Raw genomic sequence first — 19,981 nt, 5'->3', positions numbered from 1 at the left:
AGTTAGCGGTCTAGTCTACAGGAGTTAGCGGTCTAGTCTACAGGAGTTAACAGTCTAGTCTATAGGAGTTAGCGGTCTAGTCTACAGGAGTTAGTGGTCTAGTCTACAGGAGTTAACAGTCTAGTCTATAGGAGTTTGTGGTCTAGTCTACAGGAGTTAGCGGTCTAGTCTACAGGAGTTAGCGGTCTAGTCTACAGGAGTTAGTGGTCTAGTCTACAGGAGTTAGCGGTCTAGTCTACAGGAGTTAGTGGTCTAGTCTACAGGAGTTAGCGGTATAGTCTACAGGAGTTAGCGGTCTAGTCTACAGGAGTTAACAGTCTAGTCTATAGGAGTTAGCGGTCTAGTGTGGTGTCGGCACAATGTTGCTGCAGTCATTCCCTGATGAAAATAACTCATGATTGCAAGTAGGACCAACATGTGTGTCTGGCTGTCCTCAGGCGTTTGTATCCAGACATGGCCTTCTTCCAGCGCCCCACAGACTACCCCTGCCAGCTGATCCTGGACCCGCAGAACGACTACGAGACCCTGCGTCGTCGCGTGGAGCAGACCACCCTGAAGGCCCAGACGGTCCTCCGCACCCGCAGCGGTGTCACCAATGTGAGTGTTTTTATTATTTTCCAGTAGGGAGACGCAGTATATCAATAACCATATTGGTATTGGCCGACGGTGTTACAGATGTTCAATGAGAGAGACAATAGATTCTACATGATGAAAACCATTATGTTACAGATGTTCAATGAGAGGGACAATAGATTCTACATGATGAAAGCCATTACGTTACAGATGTTCAATGAGAGAGTCGATAGATTCTACATGATGAAAACCATTATGTTACAGATGTTCAATGAGAGAGACAATAGATTCTACATCAGGGGTGGGCAACTTTGTATATGGTGAGGGCCACAAAATGTCCACAATCAATCTGGGGGGCCGCATTGTTTATCGGCAGTCCCGCCAGTAGTACCCCATCACTCAAATAGCCCATAATAGTCACAGATGTGATAAATAAGGTATATAAACAATTATAATTTGTTGTAACTTTGTTTTTATTCCATTTCAAATGCATTTAGTAATGCAATTTCAACTTTATGAATTTATAAACAGCTGAATTTAAAAGTATTGCTGTAACCCCAAATATATACAAAAATGATAAATTATAATTAAGGCTTCTAATAAAATAAATGTATGAACTTAAAGCCCACTGCTCAACAAACACAAAGCAGCATTCCTGCTGCATTTCATTACAACAGTAAATCAAAAGTGCAATAATAAATTATTTTGTTAAATGTATAAACTTTTATCCTGCTACTAAACAAAACATTATAACACTGAAATGCATGTTATGGATATGAAGCACTCAGGAATGTTTTGTTTAGTAGCAGGATACAAGTTTATACATTTAACAAAATCATTTATTTTTTTTGATCCACTTTTTCTCCCATTTTCTATATTTTCTCCCATCCCAATTTCGTATCATCCAATTCAACCCTCCCCTGTCACGAACGCTGTTTCTTGCCTCCCACAAGCCGGCTGCAGTGAGGACTAAGTCATACATAGCACAAGTCCCCTCCGGTACTTGAGGTAACAGCAGTCGCATCTTTTCACCTGCGCAGCTCGATCTATCAGTGTCGAGGAGTAACGCGTGGGAGGCTCACGCTGCCCCCGACACTTCCTGATTCTACTGCGCAGGCGCACCAACCGACTTGTAGGAGTCGCTTGTTCACAACGTTCGATCCCCACCCTTCAGTTTTTCCCTCCCCGTAATACGGCCAATGTGTATTACTGCGGACGACCAGCCAAACTGAAAAACAATGTGGAGAGCTGGATTCGAACACGCGAATCCTAGCGTCTCCACACTGGTGGCGAGTGCCTTAGACCACTACACCACCTAGCCGCCCTTTAACAAAATCATTTATTATTGCACTTTTGATTTACTGTTGTAGTGAAATGCAGCAGGAATGCTGCTTTGTGTTTGTGTTATTAGTGTTATCTGAACACTACAAAAGTAAACAAGTAAAGTGCAAGTAAAGTAAAGTGCAATACTACATGCCTCCCATTGACCCTTTATCAAACTGGCATGACATTCACCCTCGCCCCACAGTGGGTCAATAATGGTTATAATAATAATAATGGTCCCCTCTCTACACCTCTCCATCATCCCCCCCCCCCCCTCTCTACACCTCTTCATCATCTCTCCCCCCCCTCTCTACACCTCTTCATCATCTCCTTCCCCCCCTCTACACCTCTTCATCATCTCCTCCCCCCCCCTGTCTTTAATGAGACACTTGTGGTCTCTCCATTTGGCGCACAATAGCAGGAATGTCAACTTCAATGTTTGTGCATGCAATCTGTATCAGATGAAATAATGTTTCATCCGACAGCCTGTTTCTCTCCTTTGACTTGATGTGCTTCATGTTTGAGAAATTGCTCTCACATATGTATGTGCTCCCAAACATACTGGCCATAGAGAGGGCAAAGTCCCTGAGGAGTGGGAAGCGGGGCTCAGGTAGCAGTTTCCAAAACGAAATTCCCCTCTCATTTCTCTTTGTTTGAAAAAAAGGATCTGACTGTAGCTCGCACAGTTCAAGCTGCAACGGTGGGGGCTGCTCTGACACCGTAGCGGTGAGGGGGCCGGCAAACAGCGCTATCCGTGACTGCATGCCGTTGAAATCTTCAAACCGATCATTGAATTGCATTTGCAGTGTTTCAATGTCGCTCCTGTACTTTCCGACGGCTCAGCCATCGGATTTCTGTGTGTAGCTGCAAGTCGCCATAATCAGTGTCCATCTCTTCCAAAAAGGAGACAAACTTTCTATGGTTTAGTGACCTGTTGCCTCCACGAATTAGATTGGTAACCTTGGTAACCAAATCCATAACATGGCTGTATTCAAGCTTCTTGGCTCTTATATCAGATAAAAAAAAAGAAAAACGATTTAACGACTCTCGCATATAATTTGACTACACTCGACTCGCATTGGTCATTATAGTGACGCACAATAGATGGAAATTATGTTAGCGAACTTACCTGATGTATAATGCAGTGCAGCATTGGACACTCAACGCCACTCTGCCTTAGAAGCCCGCCGAATCCATCGGTAACAACAGCCGACAGTTTATCAAAACCCCATATTGCTGCACGGCACTTTCAACAGCGTTGAATATGTGCACACTAGGGCTGACCCCTATTAGTCGACTAATCGATCGAAAGGCGCCATAGTTGACTGCCAACTCTTCTTAGTCGAATACAATACAAAAAAATACAAAAATATTATAATTTTTTTTTAAATATTGGCCTGGGGCCGCATGGAACATCGGTGAGGGCCGCATGCGGCCCGCGGGCCGCCAGTTGCCCATCCCTGTTCTACATGATACACCCGTAACATTTATATTAATTTACTTTATATTCTACAGGTTTACCCTAGGGTTAGGGTTAGTTGTTGTCCTCTCGCATTTTCTTTATATTCTGTGCACAAACATGTGCCAAAGTAAGCACGAGAACAAGACCATATTGAAATGTGTAGATGATTCAGTCATTGTGAGTCCAGCCATGACCCAGTCATTGATGGGTTTGTCCCCTGGTGTAACAAACCTTTCTTGGATATGATCACAGATTTGAGAACTCACGCTTCAATCTATGAGACTACAACCCTGCTGCCCTCAAATAGGCGCTTCAGAATCTCCCAAGTGGAAACTGAAAAGATAAAAAAAAAAAAAAAAACATTCAATACGCCTACTTAACAAATAGGATCGGAATGTGGTCGCAACCTACACAGGACAGTGCATTATAAAATGTGCAATACAAAATAACCTTAAATTTATGGGATTGTGATATATCAAAATGAGGGAAGGAAGGGGTTAATTACATTGTTTACAACTGTTACCTTCTCTGTATTTATAACTGTTACCTTCTCTGTATTTATAACTGTTACCTTCTCTGTATTTATAACTGTTACCTTCTCTGTATTTATAACTGTTACCTTCTCTGTATTTATAACTGTTACCTTCTCTGTACAACTGTTACCTTCTCTGTATTTATAACTGTTACCTTCTCTCTATTTATAACTGTTACCTTCTCTGTATTTATAACTGTTACCTTCTCTGTATTTATAACTGTTACCTTCTCTGTATTTATAACTGTTACCTTCTCTGTATTTATAACTGTTACCTTCTCTGTATTTATAACTGTTACCTTCTCTGTATTTATAACTGTTACCTTCTCTGTATTTATAACTGTTACCTTCTCTGTATTTATAACTGTTACCTTCTCTGTATTTATAACTGTTACCTTCTCTGTATTTATAACTGTTACCTTCTCTGTATTTATAACTGTTACCTTCTCTATTTATAACTGTTACCTTCTCTGTATTTATAACTGTTACCTTCTCTGTATTTATAACTGTTACCTTCTCTGTATTTATAACTGTTACCTTCTCTGTATTTATAACTGTTACCTTCTCTGTATTTATAACTGTTACCTTCTCTGTACAACTGTTACCTTCTCTGTATTTATAACTGTTACCTTCTCTCTATTTATAACTGTTATCTTCTCTGTATTTATAACTGTTACCTTCTCTGTATTTATAACTGTTACCTTCTCTATTTATAACTGTTACCTTCTCTATTTATAACTGTTACCTTCTCTGTATTTATAACTGTTACCTTCTCTGTATTTATAACTGTTACCTTCTCTGTATTTACAACTGTTACCTTCTTTGTACAACTGTTACCTTCTCTGTATTTATAACTGTTACCTTCTCTGTATTTATAACTGTTACCTTCTCTGTATTTATAACCGTTACCTTCTCTGTATTTATAACTGTTACCTTCTCTGTATTTATAACTGTTACTTTCTCTGTATTTATAACTGTTGCCTTCTCTGTATTTATAACTGTTACCTTCTCTGTATTTATAACTGTTACCTTCTCTGTATTTATAACTGTTACCTTCTCTTTTTTTCTGCCAGGTCAGCTCCCCTGGAAAGTCTCTGAATTTATATCCGTCCAACGAGTATGAGGTGCTGCCCAGCGGATGTGAAGCTCACTGGGAGGTCGTGGAGCGTATCCTGTTCATCTACGCCAAGCTCAACCCTGGCATTGCCTATGTGCAGGGCATGAATGAGATCGTTGGGCCAATCTACTACACCTTCGCCACAGACCCAAATGACCCGTGGAACGGTTGGTGAAAAGAATTAACTGAATTTCTTTTTGTATACCAGAGTGCTTTAAAGTTCCAGTCTCCTATCCATGGAGAAACGGCGCCCTCTATATACCTTTCCACCCACGTTTTCCTCCTGAGTGAAACTATATAATTAGCTGCATTTATATAGCACCTTTATCCAAAGCACTTATTCATTCACACTCACACACACACAGGGGTTGGGTGTTCAGTGTTTTGCTCAAGGATACTTTGACAGTCGGGAAGATGGGAAGAAAGACTGTCGGGTTCTAAACTGTGTGGGTATCAAACAGCAAGAAAGACTGTCAGGTTCTAAACTGTGTGGGTATCAAACAGCAAGAAAGACTGTCAGATTTTAAACTGTGTGGGTATCAAACAGCAAGAAATACTGTCAGGTTCTAAACTGTGTGGGTATCAAACAGGAAGAAAGACTGTCAGGTTCTAAACTGTGTGGGTATCAAACAGGAAGAAAGACAGTCAGGTTCTAAACTGTGTGGGTATCAAACAGGAAGAAAGACCGTCAGGTTTTAAACTGTGTGGGTATCAAACAGGAAGAAAGACAGTCAGGTTCTAAACTGTGTGGGTATCAAACAGGAAGAAATACCGTCAGGTTCTAAACTGTGTGGGTATCAAACAGGAAGAAAGACCGTCAGGTTTTAAACTGTGTGGGTATCAAACAGGAAGAAAGGCTGTCAGGTTCTAAACTGTGTGGGTATCAAACAGGAAGAAAGACCTTCAGGTTATAAACTGTGTGGGTATCAAACAGGAAGAAAGACTGTCAGGTTTTAAACTGTGTGGGTATCAAACAGGAAGAAAGACCGTCAGGTTCTAAACTGTGTGGGTATCAAACAGGAAGAAATACCATCAGGTTCTAAACGGTGTGGGTATCAAACAGGAAGAAAGCCTGTCAGGTTCTAAACTGTGTGGGTATCAAACAGGAAGAAAGCCTGTCAGGTTCTAAACTGTGTGGGTATCAAACAGGAAGAAAGACTGTCAGGTTCTAAACTGTGTGGGTATCAAACAGGAAGAAAGACTGTCAGGTTCTAAACTGTGTCAGTATCAAACAGGAAGAAAGACCGTCAGGTTCTAAACTGTGTGGGTATCAAACAGGAAGAAAGACTGTCAGGTTCTAAACTGTGTGGGTATCAAACAGGAAGAAAGACTGTCAGGTTCTAAACTGTGTCAGTATCAAACAGGAAGAAAGACTGTCAGGTTCTAAACTGTGTCAGTATCAAACAGGAAGAAAGACTGTCAGGTTCTAAACTGTGTGGGTATCAAACAGGAAGAAAAGACAGTCAGGTTCTAAACTGTGTGGGTATCAAACAGGAAGAAAGACCGTCAGGTTCTAAACTGTGTGGGTATCAAACAGGAAGAAAGACTGTCTGGTTTTAAACTGTGTGGGTATCAAACAGGAAGAAAGACTGTCAGGTTCTAAACGGTGTGGGTATCAAACAGGAAGAAAGGCTGTCAGGTTCTAAACGGTGTGGGTATCAAACAGGAAGAAAGACTGTCAGGTTCTAAACTGTGTCAGTATCAAACAGGAAGAAAGACTGTCAGGTTCTAAACTGTGTGGGTATCAAACAGGAAGAAAGACTGTCAGTTTCTAAACTGTGTGGGTATCAAACAGGAAGAAAGCCTGTCAGGTTCTAAACTGTGTGGGTATCAAACAGGAAGAAATACCGTCAGGTTCTAAACTGTGTGGGTATCAAACAGGAAGAAAGACTGTCAGGTTCTAAACTGTGTGGGTATCAAACAGGAAGAAATACCGTCAGGTTCTAAACTGTGTGGGTATCAAACAGGAAGAAAGACCGTCAGGTTTTAAACTGTGTGGGTATCAAACAGGAAGAAAGGCTGTCAGGTTCTAAACTGTGTGGGTATCAAACAGGAAGAAAGACCTTCAGGTTATAAACTGTGTGGGTATCAAACAGGAAGAAAGACTGTCAGGTTTTAAACTGTGTGGGTATCAAACAGGAAGAATGACCGTCAGGTTCTAAACTGTGTGGGTATCAAACAGGAAGAAATACCATCAGGTTCTAAACGGTGTGGGTATCAAACAGGAAGAAAGCCTGTCAGGTTCTAAACTGTGTGGGTATCAAACAGGAAGAAAGCCTGTCAGGTTCTAAACTGTGTGGGTATCAAACAGGAAGAAAGACTGTCAGGTTCTAAACTGTGTGGGTATCAAACAGGAAGAAAGACTGTCAGGTTCTAAACTGTGTCAGTATCAAACAGGAAGAAAGACCGTCAGGTTCTAAACTGTGTGGGTATCAAACAGGAAGAAAGACTGTCAGGTTCTAAACTGTGTGGGTATCAAACAGGAAGAAAGACTGTCAGGTTCTAAACTGTGTCAGTATCAAACAGGAAGAAAGACTGTCAGGTTCTAAACTGTGTGGGTATCAAACAGGAAGAAAGACAGTCAGGTTCTAAACTGTGTGGGTATCAAACAGGAAGAAAGACCGTCAGGTTCTAAACTGTGTGGGTATCAAACAGGAAGAAAGACTGTCTGGTTTTAAACTGTGTGGGTATCAAACAGGAAGAAAGACAGTCAGGTTCTAAACGGTGTGGGTATCAAACAGGAAGAAAGGCCGTCAGGTTCTAAACGGTGTGGGTATCAAACAGGAAGAAAGACTGTCAGGTTTTAAACTGTGTGGGTATCAAACAGGAAGAAAGCCTGTCAGGTTCTAAACTGTGTCAGTATCAAACAGGAAGAAAGACTGTCAGGTTCTAAACTGTGTGGGTATCAAACAGGAAGAAAGACTGTCAGGTTCTAAACTGTGTGGGTATCAAACAGGAAGAAAGCCTGTCAGGTTCTAAACTGTGTGGGTATCAAACAGGAAGAAATACCGTCAGGTTCTAAACTGTGTGGGTATCAAACAGGAAGAAAGACTGTCAGGTTTTAAACTGTGTGGGTATCAAACAGGAAGAAAGACTGTCAGGTTCTAAACTGTGTGGGTCATAAAAGGACACACAGAGCACCACAAATGTTGATGTTCCTATGATTTGATTTCTTTTAGAGCACGCTGAGGCGGACACATTCTTTTGTTTCACCAACTTGATGTCGGAGAACAGGGACAACTTCATCAAGAGCCTGGATGACTCTCAGTGTGGCATCACCTACAAGATGGAGAGCGTCTTCTCCATGATCAAAGACAAAGACATGGAGCTCTATCTCAAACTGGTAAGAGAAGTGCCCTAGAGAGAAGTGCCCTAGAGAGAAGTGCCCTTTGAAGTTGAGGCTTCAGGTTTAATAACATTTCACTGTTATTATTAGCTAGCACTATTATAAAGCTCAGAGGAAATGGTAAATTAAGTACAGGAGGCTATAATAAGTATTGCCTGTTAGATTACGTCGTAATCAGCCTTTATCAACCCGTCATCTGCCGTTGCGTGAAGTCTCTGCGTTGTGTTTGTTTGTTTGTTTGTTGTTTGTTGATGGTTATCTTAACACTGTCCCCGTAATGCATCCGGGCAAAATAATCAACTGGAAACGTGGTCTCTTTATCAGCGGATGTTTATTTCCATAAACATAGCATCTCGTACAAAATGTAAAGTCTTTGATGGTCTAATGAACCTAGATTGATAGATTAATCTCTCGATACCCGCTCGGTGGTTGCGGGCCTATCGGTTAGCCGAAGCCTGTAGCTAGCTCTGTCCTCGTGGTTTCTCCCTCCCCCGCCCTCCAGCCTCTCTCTGCTGTCTCGCTGTCGACGCTTGTCTGACTCTCCTACCGGAACACTACCTGCTTAAGGTCTTAAAGTCTCCCCTTCTCTCGCGATGCTTCTCTAACTCTCTTCGCCCCCCTGGCACCGCCGTCTCTCTAAACAAAAGGGACGCTCTCTCTCTTATTCTCGCTCTGCCCCCATCACTTGAAAGTCGGTGCCATCTCAAGAATGTCGACCTTGAGCCCTGTGCCTGGTTTGCCTTATCTACCCCACAGGCCCTGCTCACAGAGAAGATGTCTCTTACAGTTTCAGAGTTTAACACACAATACATGTTTAAACTAATATCTATATGTTATTATTATTATTTTTTTTTTATTGATCTTTTTCCCCCTCCTTTTTCCTCCGATTTTCTCCCATCCCAATGTTAGTCGTTATGCCAATTCCCAATCCCCTTCCTGGTCGCTGCGCACTTATCCCCCACAGTCGGTCTGGGAGAGTGGAGGCTATCACGTGCTTTCTCCGACACACGTCTAGCCAATCAACCGCTTCTTTTCACCTGGCAGTGCGGACTCTCACTGAGAGGGTGTAACGTGTGGAAGGATCACACTACCCCCCTTAGATCCTATCCGCGCTGAGCAGGCGCCCCGACCGAACTGTAGGAGTCGCTGTTTACAACAACCCGGACCCACCCCGCCAGCTTTCCCACCCTCTAATACAGCCAATTGTATTAGTGTGAACGGCCAGCCAAGCTGGTGACAACGCCGGAGCTGTGAGCTGGATTCGAACATGCGAATCCAGCGTCTCCGGTGTTGGTGACGAACGCAATCTCCGCTACGCCACCTGACCGCCTTAATATCAATATGTTATAATCAAATGAAAACCAGTGATTTCCTTCACTGTCCTGTACCAGTAGCTGGGAACCTACGTGTTGTCTCCGTCTTTGATCCACTCCCTAGATTTCTGTTGTTTTTATTAGGCCTATAAACTACCATTAAAATATTAGCATCTCAAAACATGTTGCAAAATTGTTTAAAATATGAATGCAAACATACAGGTATACAAACAAATTGGCCTAATAGAAGTCCACTCCACTTGAATCACAGGGCAAATCCCAATTCATAACCATTGTGTCCGCCATTAGAATATGCCTATAACCATTCATTTATTCTTGATTTGGAGCAGTGGAAATTGTTCTAATCATCTTTGGAGCAGTGTGCGTCTGGAGAAAAGTGAGATGGAGAAAAAAGCCACAGGACTTTGTGTTTTTCCTCAAAGGGGAAGGTTTTATGCATCCATAAGTTCAATGGGCTGAGTACAAAATATACGTATCACTGCAGAAACATTAGTCCTTTACCTTTTGGGAGTAAGGTACAAAAGGATACTTGATTTTAGACGGAAATGACAAGGAGGCACTGTCACACAATACAAAGTCAATGGAGAGCGGTGGAATGTTTTCCCCTCTGGTGTGGGACTGTGGGCAGGACCTATTTGCGCTATGAACACACACAACCTTTGTAGTGATAAGAGATAATATTACTCCTAACCACTAGATGGCAACAACAACAACTAGTACTCCTACCTGTAAGCTATACCTGTATTCTCTAGAAAAGGAAACTGGCAGCCATTTTGGGATAACTCATGTACTGTATGCATGCTTCAATAAAGAAGTACGTTTGCTGAACCCAATGTTTCTTCATTTCACATAAGAAACATTACAACCTACTAGGGGTGTAACGGTACACAAAAACCACGGTTGGGTACGTACCTCGGTTTTGAAGTCGAGGTTCGGTACATGTTTTCGATACAGTGGGGGAAAGTTCCACTCAGGCGTGATGTAGTGTGCAGTAACTAATTGTACTTGTAGGGCTGTCAACGAATATTCTATATTGAAATTAATAATCGACTTGAAGAAAAAAATTATAATTATTATTATATTAGATTGCGGGGGAAAAAACAGCCCCCGGTGGGCGGTCGTTAGTGGTTAACATACTGTTGTATTCGGTACGGTAACGGTACACACTGAAACGGTTTGGTACGGATACGTGTACCTTTACACCCCTACAACCTACACACACAAACTTGACCACCATGCCAAATGTGAGTCTCCTGGGGCGAAAACTGTGGCTGCTGGACGGCGCAGACGTGTTTCTGAACCAACCAACCGGCTGGTCGCAGCTAAAAAGTCTAAATGGACTACATTTGATTTCCTGTCAGCTATTGATATTGGCGAACACTGCAACAGGAAATAAATGTGGGTACAAGCTGTTCCCTAGCAATGCAATGCCACTGAATCCATCTTTAACCCTTTCACTACCACGCTACAGAAGGTTAACCTTTCACTACCACACTACAGACGGTTAACAGTCTGTAGTGTGGTAGTGAAAGGGTTAACCTTCTGTAGTGTCGCAGTGAAAGGGTTAACCCTTTGTCGTGTGGCAGTGAAAGGGTTAAGAAAACATTCTGACAAAGAAAACAAAGTAGTAGTAGTAGTAGTTTATTCAGTCATCTCATCACACAATACAATATACACAATCATTTAACCATTTAACAATATTTGATTCAGGCAGTGACTGAAAAGGTACAGACTGAAGCATAATGCTTATATATGCCTGTCCTATATTCTTAACAAAATTAAGACTCAAACTGTATTCTAAAAGAAAATAACAAAAAAGTTCAAAGAGCTAGAGCCAGATTCCAGTCTACAGGTAAAAAAAAAATTCTGGTCTGTCAAAGTTATGACGTTTGATATCACTAGTGCCTAGGGATGTTCGATATTGGCTTTTTTTACCGATATTGTCCAACTCTTAATTTCCGATACTGATATATGCAGCCCCCCCCCCCCCCCCCCCCCCCCCCAAAAACGGAATAATTTCGGGTAATTAACATTACATATCTCTTGTTGTGGAATTAACACAACATTATGCATAATTTTGACAATAAATAAAATCAGAATTTGTTCTTACTTGCTTGCCTGGGTAAATAAAGTTTTTCTTCTTTTTTTTTTTAACCGATACCGATCATTTCCGATATTACATTTTAATGCCAATATCGGTAGGCCGATAATATCGGACATCCCTACTAGTGCCCCCTTATACTGCAGGGTGCATAAGGTGTGGATGTGCATACTGTACATTGACAGAGTGACATTGACTACTTGATAACAATGGTATTTTTGTTCATGTTGTGTTTCCTTCTCTTCTAACAGCAGGAGCAGAACATCAAACCACAGTATTTCACGTTTCGCTGGTTGACCTTGTTGCTGTCTCAGGAGTTCCTGCTGCCTGACGTGATCCGCATCTGGGACACGCTGTTCTCGGACCAGGACCGCTTCCACTTCCTCATCCTGGTCTGCTGCGCCATGCTCGTGTGAGGAGATGTCACCATGCCAGGGGCTAGCTATGTTTACCATCAGGGGCTAGCTATGTTTACCATCAGGGGCTAGCTATGTTTACCATCAGCTAGCTTTATATACCATCAGCTAGCTATATATACCATCACGACTTAATACTGGTCTCTGATAAACAGAGGATAACAAACAGCGGCGTTGTTGATTTTGCACTCAGTGATCACCTTGCAATTTTCTGTACCAGAAAGGTGCAGAGGGGTCATTTTGAGGGTCACAACAACATAAAAATCAGATCTTTAAAAAATTACAGCAAGGAAATGCTCCTGGATGGTTTAAGGGGTGTGGACTGGTCTCATGTAATGCACTGCAAAGAGGTTGATCAAGCATGGGATGGTTTCAAAACAACATTTCTTAAAGTAGTTGACAGATTAGCACCCAGGAAGATGGTCAGGATAAAGCAGAGGACACAGCCCTGGATTAATGATGACATTTTAAAAGCTATTAAAATAAGGAACAATCTTTTTAAACAATTTAAGAAGTCCAGGACAGAACAGGCTTTCCTAGATTTAAAGAAACACAAAAACTATGTAAATAGTTTGATTAAAGGGGTGAAGAAGGGTTTTTTTAATGAAAAAATAACAGAGTATAGGAACAACTCAAGGAAACTCTGGAGGACACTTAAAGAGGTAGGATACAGTAAGAAATTAAAGACTAAATCGGGCAATATCAGTTTAGAAATAGGAGACAAAATTTCAGCAGACAAATCAGAGGTGGTAGACTGTCTGAATAGCTATTTTACATCCATTGCAAAAACTATCCGAAAAGATCCCAGCTAAACCCGGCAACAACATAGAGAGTGAAGTCCATAAATTCTACCTAGATCAGGGGGTTAAAGCAAATGCTTTTTCCTTTAGGAAAGTGACTGAGATGGAGGTCCAGGAAAAGCTTAAAAAACTTGACACCTCAAGGGCTACTGGATTAGACAACATCCCTGGTAAATTCTTGCAGGATTCTGCAGAAATCATTGCCCCATATGTAGCTCACATTACCAACCTAGCCATTGACACAGGAACATTTCCAAGCGAAATGAAATCGGCAAGAGTTATTCCTCTCCACAAAAAGGGAAACAAATTGGAACCGGGTAACTACAGACCCATTTCCATCCTGGGCGTTCTATCAAAAACCATTGAGAGGCTAGTATATGAGCAAATAGACGGGTATTTCTCCACTAATAACATCATGTACAAATACCAATCTGGTTTCAGGAGGTCCCACTCCACAGACACCTGCCTGCTGTTCCTCACAGATTACATCAGGAAAGAGGTAGACGAGGGAAAGTTCTGTGGAATGGTAATGTTAGACCTCCAGAAGGCATTTGATTCAGTGGATCACAACATCTTGTTAATGAAGCTTAGGGCCCTAGGCTTTAATGAGGCAGCTCAGAAATTGATTGGTTCCTACCTAACAGGGAGACAACAGGTGGTAGATATAAACGGAGTACTCTCCAGTCCTCGGACAGTAGAGTGCGGGGTCCCACAAGGGAGTGTTTTGGGCCCGCTCCTCTTTCTACTGTATATAAATGACCTGAAAGCAGCTTGCTCATGTGACCTTTTTTTATACGCAGATGACTCCGCCCTACTAGTGTCTCACAAAGACAAAAAAGTGGTTGAGCAGACATTGAGTGCAGAACTAGAGAAGGTTAGCGACTGGCTAGGCCACAACAAGCTGTCCCTCCACGTGGGGAAGACTGAGTCAATTTTATTCGGGTCAAAGGTCAGGCTCAGAAAATCGCCAGGTTTTAACATTAGAATAGGAGATTCTGTTCTCACAGACAAAACATCTGTGAAATATCTCGGTTGCGTCCTGGAAAACAGCTTATCAGGGGAAAGCATGGCTCACCAAGCACTTACAAAGATAAATAACAGGACTAGATACCTAGCCAGAATCTCTAATTTTTTAGATCAGTCAGCGATGAAGATTCTTGCTGGAGCTCGCATACAGTGTCACTATGACTATGCGTGTGTCTCCTGGTACAACAGTGCCCCCAAAAGTCAGAAAATAAAACTACAGACATCACAAAACAAGCTAATCAGGGTAATACTAAGGCTACCTGCTCGAACCCACCTTGACCCATCTCACTTTGAGGTCATGAGATGGCTTAAGGTGGAAGACAGAGTAAACCAGATAGGGATGTGCCTAGTTCACAGAATAGTGCATGGGGTAGTGCCAGTGTACTTTAACAACTACTTCAACCGAATCAGAGACACCCATGCTTACCAAACAAGGCGCAGCTCAACTGACTTTGTGCCAGTCAGATTCAGGAGCTGTATGGGGAAGGAGTCATTTTTATATTCAGCAGCTGTCTATTGGAATAGTCTGCCCAGTGAACTGAAAACCATAGACAGTGCCGTTAGATTCAAGTCCAGCCTGAAGACATGGCTCAAAAGGGACTATACCTAGACACTTAGCTTAAGGCACCCTTGCATGTTGTATGAGTCTGTATGTATACAAATGTTAAATGGTATATGTGATGTGTTGTGATGTCACGTTTTGTATGATGCATGTTTTAAGCATCACATTCCCCCACCCCCCTACAAGGACCACAATGGAAATAAGCTCTGAGCTTTTTTGTGTTTCATCCTTGGCAGTATATCCTGACTGTGCTCTTCTGTCACATGTTTATTTTTTTTATATTGTCAAATAAAGTCATTCATTCATTCATTCATTCATCAGGGGCTAGCTTTATATACCATCAGGGGCTAGCTTTATATACCATCAGGGGCTAGCTTTATATACCATCAGGGCTAGCTGTATATACCATCAGGGGCTAGCTGTATATACCATCAGGGGCTAGCTTTATATACCATCAGGGGCTAGCTATATATACCATCAGGGGCCAGCTTTATATACCATCAGGGGCCAGCTTTATATACCATCAGGGGCTAGCTTTATATACCATCAGGGGCTAGCTGTATATACCATCAGGGGCTAGCTATATATACCATCAGGGGCCAGCTTTATATACCATCAGGGCTAGCTGTATATACCATCAGGGGCTAGCTGTATATACCATCAGGGGCTAGCTTTATATACCATCAGGGGCTAGCTGTATATACCATCAGGGGCTAGCTTTATATACCATCAGGGGCTAGCTATATATACCATCAGGGGCCAGCTTTATATACCATCAGGGCTAGCTGTATATACCATCAGGGGCTAGGTTTATATACCATCAGGGGCTAGCTATATATACCATCAGGGGCTAGCTATATATACCATCAGGGGCCAGCTGTATATACCATCAGGGGCTAGCTTTATATACCATCAGGGGCTAGCTATATATACCATCAGGGGCCAGCTGTATATACCATCAGGGCTAGCTGTATATACCATCAGGCGCTAGCTTTATATACCATCAGGGGCTAGCTGTATATACCATCAGGGGCTAGCTGTATATACCATCAGGGGCTAGCTATATATACCATCAGGGGCTAGCTTTATATACCATCAGGGCTAGCTGTATATACCATCAGGGGCTAGCTGTATATACCATCAGGGCTAGCTATATATACCATCAGGGGCTAGCTTTATATACCATCAGGGGCTAGCTGTATATACCATCAGGGCTAGCTATATATACCATCAGGGGCTAGCTTTATATACCATCAGGGCTAGCTATATATACCATCAGGGGCTAGCTTTATATACCATCAGGGCTAGCTGTATATACCATCAGGGGCTAGCTGTATATACCGTCAGGGCTAGCTGTATATACCATCAGGGGCCAGCTTTATATACCATCAGGGGCCAGCTTTATATACCATCAGGGGCTAGCTTTATATACCATCAGGGCTAGCTGTATATACCATCAGGGGCTAGCTTTATATACCATCAGGGCTAGCTGTATATACCATCAGGGGCTAGCTGTATATACCATCAGGGCTAGCTGTATATACCATCAGGGGCCAGCTTTATATACCATCAGGGGCCAGCTTTATATACCATCAGGGGCTAGCTTTATATACCATCAGGGCTAGCTGTATATACCATCAGGGGCTAGCTTTATATACCATCAGGGCTAGCTGTATATACCATCAGGGGCTAGCTGTATATACCATCAGGGCTAGCTGTATATACCACCAGGGGCCAGCTTTATATACCATCAGGGGCTAGCTTTATATACCATCAGGGGCCAGCTTTATATACCATCAGGGGCTAGCTGTATATACCATCAGGGGCTAGCTGTATATACCATCAGGGGCTAGCTGTATATACCACCAGGGGCCAGCTTTATATACCATCAGGGGCTAGCTGTATATACCATCAGGGCTAGCTATATATACCATCAGGGGCTAGCTGTATATACCATCAGGGCTAGCTTTATATACCATCGGGGCTAGCTGTATATACCACCAGGGGCTAGCTTTATATACCATCAGGGGCTAGCTGTATATACCATCAGGGCTAGCTATATATACCATCAGGGGCTAGCTGTATATACCATCAGGGCTAGCTTTATATACCATCAGGGGCTAGCTGTATATACCATCAGGGCTAGCTTTATATACCATCAGGGCTAGCTTTATATACCATCAGGGGCTAGCTGTATATACCATCAGGGGCTAGCTGTATATACCATCAGGGGCTAGCTATATATACCATCAGGGCTAGCTGTATATACCACCAGGGGCCAGCTTTATATACCATCAGGGGCTAGCTGTATATACCATCAGGGGCCAGCTTTATATACCATCAGGGGCTAGCTGTATATACCATCAGGGGCTAGCTTTATATACCATCAGGGGCTAGCTATATATACCATCAGGGCTAGCTGTATATACCACCAGGGGCCAGCTTTATATACCATCAGGGGCTAGCTGTATATACCATCAGGGGCCAGCTTTATATACCATCAGGGCTAGCTGTATATACCATCAGGGGCTAGCTGTATATACCATCAGGGGCCAGCTGTATATACCATCAGGGGCCAGCTTTATATACCATCAGGGCTAGCTGTATATACCATCAGGGGCTAGCTGTATATACCATCAGGGGCCAGCTTTATATACCATCAGGGGCCAGCTTTATATACCATCAGGGGCTAGCTGTATATACCATCAGGGGCCAGCTTTATATACCATCAGGGCTAGCTGTATATACCATCAGGGGCTAGCTGTATATACCATCAGGGGCTAGCTATATATACCATCAGGGCTAGCTTTATATACCATCAGGGCTAGCTATATATACCATCAGGGGCTAGCTGTATATACCATCAGGGCTAGCTGTATATACCATCAGGGGCTAGCTGTATATACCATCAGGGCTAGCTGTATATACCATCAGGGGCTATCTTTATATACCATCAGGGGCTAGCTATATATACCATCAGGGCTAGCTGTATATACCATCAGGGGCTAGCTATATATACCATCAGGGGCTAGCTGTATATACCATCAGGGCTAGCTGTATATACCATCAGGGGCCAGCTTTATATACCATCAGGGGCTAGCTGTATATACCATCAGGGCTAGCTTTATATACCATCAGGGCTAGCTGTATATACCATCAGGGGCCAGTTGTATATACCATCAGGGGCCAGCTTTATATACCATCAGGGGCCAGCTTTATATACCATCAGGGGCTAGCTGTATATACCATCAGGGGCTAGCTGTATATACCATCAGGGGCCAGCTGTATATACCATCAGGGGCTAGCTGTATATACCATCAGGGGCTAGCTGTATATACCATCAGAGGCTAGCTGTATATACCATCAGGGGCCAGCTTTATATACCATCAGGGGCCAGCTTTATATACCATCAGGGGCTAGCTGTATATACCATCAGGGGCTAGCTGTATATACCATCAGGGGCTAGCTGTATATACCATCAGGGGCTAGCTGTATATACCATCAGGGGCTAGCTGTATATACCATCAGGGGCTAGCTGTATATACCATCAGGGGCTAGCTTTATATACCATCAGGGGCTAGCTGTATATACCATCAGGGGCTAGCTATATATACCATCAGGGGCTAGCTTTATATACCATCAGGGCTAGCTGTATATACCATCAGGGCTAGCTGTATATACCATCAGGGGCTAGCTTTATATACCATCAGGGGCTAGCTTTATATACCATCAGGGCTAGCTGTATATACCATCAGGGGCTAGCTATATATACCATCAGGGGCTAGCTTTATATACCATCAGGGGCTAGCTATATATACCATCAGGGGCTAGCTTTATATACCATCAGGGGCTAGCTTTATATACCACCAGGGGCTAGCTGTATATACCATCAGGGGCTAGCTATATATACCATCAGGGCTAGCTGTATATACCATCAGGGGCCAGCTGTATATACCATCAGGGGCTAGCTATATATACCATCAGGGCTAGCTGTATATACCATCAGGGGCCAGCTTTATATACCATCAGGGCTAGCTGTATATACCATCAGGGGCTAGCTATATATACCATCAGGGCTAGCTTTATATACCATCAGGGGCTAGCTGTATATACCATCAGGGGCCAGCTGTATATACCATCAGGGGCTAGCTTTATATACCATCAGGGGCTAGCTGTATATACCATCAGGGGCTAGCTGTATATACCATCAGGGGCTAGCTGTATATACCATCAGGGCTAGCTGTATATACCATCAGGGGCTAGCTTTATATACCATCAGGGGCTAGCTGTATATACCATCAGGGGCTAGCTGTATATACCATCAGGGGCTAGCTTTATATACCATCAGGGGCTAGCTGTATATACCATCAGGGGCTAGCTGTATATACCATCAGGGGCCAGCTTTATATACCATCAGAGGCTAGCTATATATACCATCAGGGGCTAGCTGTATATACCATCAGGGGCTAGCTTTATATACCATCAGGGGCTAGGTGTATATACCATCAGGGGCTAGCTTTATATACCATCAGGGGCTAGCTTTATATACCATCAGGGGCTAGCTGTATATACCATCAGGGGCCAGCTGTATATACCATCAGGGCTAGCTGTATATACCATCAGGGGCTAGCTTTATATACCATCAGGGGCTAGCTTTATATACCATCAGGGGCTAGCTATATATACCATCAGGGGCTAGCTTTATATACCATCAGGGGCTAGCTGTATATACCATCAGGGCTAGCTTTATATACCATCAGGGGCTAGCTGTATATACCATCAGGGGCTAGCTGTATATACCATCAGGGGCTAGCTGTATATACCATCAGGGGCCAGCTGTATATACCATCAGGGCTAGCTGTATATACCATCAGGGGCTAGCTTTATATACCATCAGGGGCTAGCTGTATATACCATCAGGGGCTAGCTGTATATACCATCAGGGGCTAGCTTTATATACCATCAGGGGCCAGCTTTATATACCATCAGGGGCCAGCTTTATATACCATCAGGGGCTAGCTGTATATACCATCAGGGGCCAGCTTTATATACCATCAGGGGCCAGCTTTATATACCATCAGGGGCTAGCTGTATATACCATCAGGGGCCAGCTTTATATACCATCAGGGGCTAGCTGTATATACCATCAGGGGCCAGCTTTATATACCATCAGGGGCCAGCTTTATATACCATCAGGGGCTGGCTATATATACCATCAGGGGCTAGCTATATATACCATCAGGGGCTAGCTATATATACCATCAGGGGCTAGCTGTATATACCATCAGGGGCCAGCTTTATATACCATCAGGGGCCAGCTTTATATACCATCAGGGGCTAGCTGTATATACCACCAGGGGCTAGCTGTATATACCATCAGGGGCTAGCT

The 19,981-nt window shown here is 43.0% G+C and overlaps 1 protein-coding gene across 1 annotated transcript in view; it reads left to right on the top strand.

Annotated features, from left to right (window-relative positions):
* Positions 1–19,981, top strand: part of tbc1d13 (TBC1 domain family, member 13) — an 86,357-nt gene that overhangs the window by 63,634 nt on the left and 2,742 nt on the right. The window contains exons 7-10 of the mRNA XM_084325162.1: positions 438–597; positions 4,964–5,174; positions 8,187–8,350; positions 12,040–12,200. Coding sequence (XP_084181288.1) covers positions 438–597; positions 4,964–5,174; positions 8,187–8,350; positions 12,040–12,200 — 696 coding nt within the window. The remainder of the gene's footprint in view (positions 1–437; positions 598–4,963; positions 5,175–8,186; positions 8,351–12,039; positions 12,201–19,981) is intronic.

This window comes from Notolepis coatsorum (genome assembly GCF_963971535.1).
Source record: "Notolepis coatsorum genome assembly, chromosome: 11".
Taxonomy (NCBI): domain Eukaryota; kingdom Metazoa; phylum Chordata; class Actinopteri; order Aulopiformes; family Paralepididae; genus Notolepis; species Notolepis coatsorum.
This window is presented reverse-complemented; position numbering and strand designations above follow the sequence as displayed.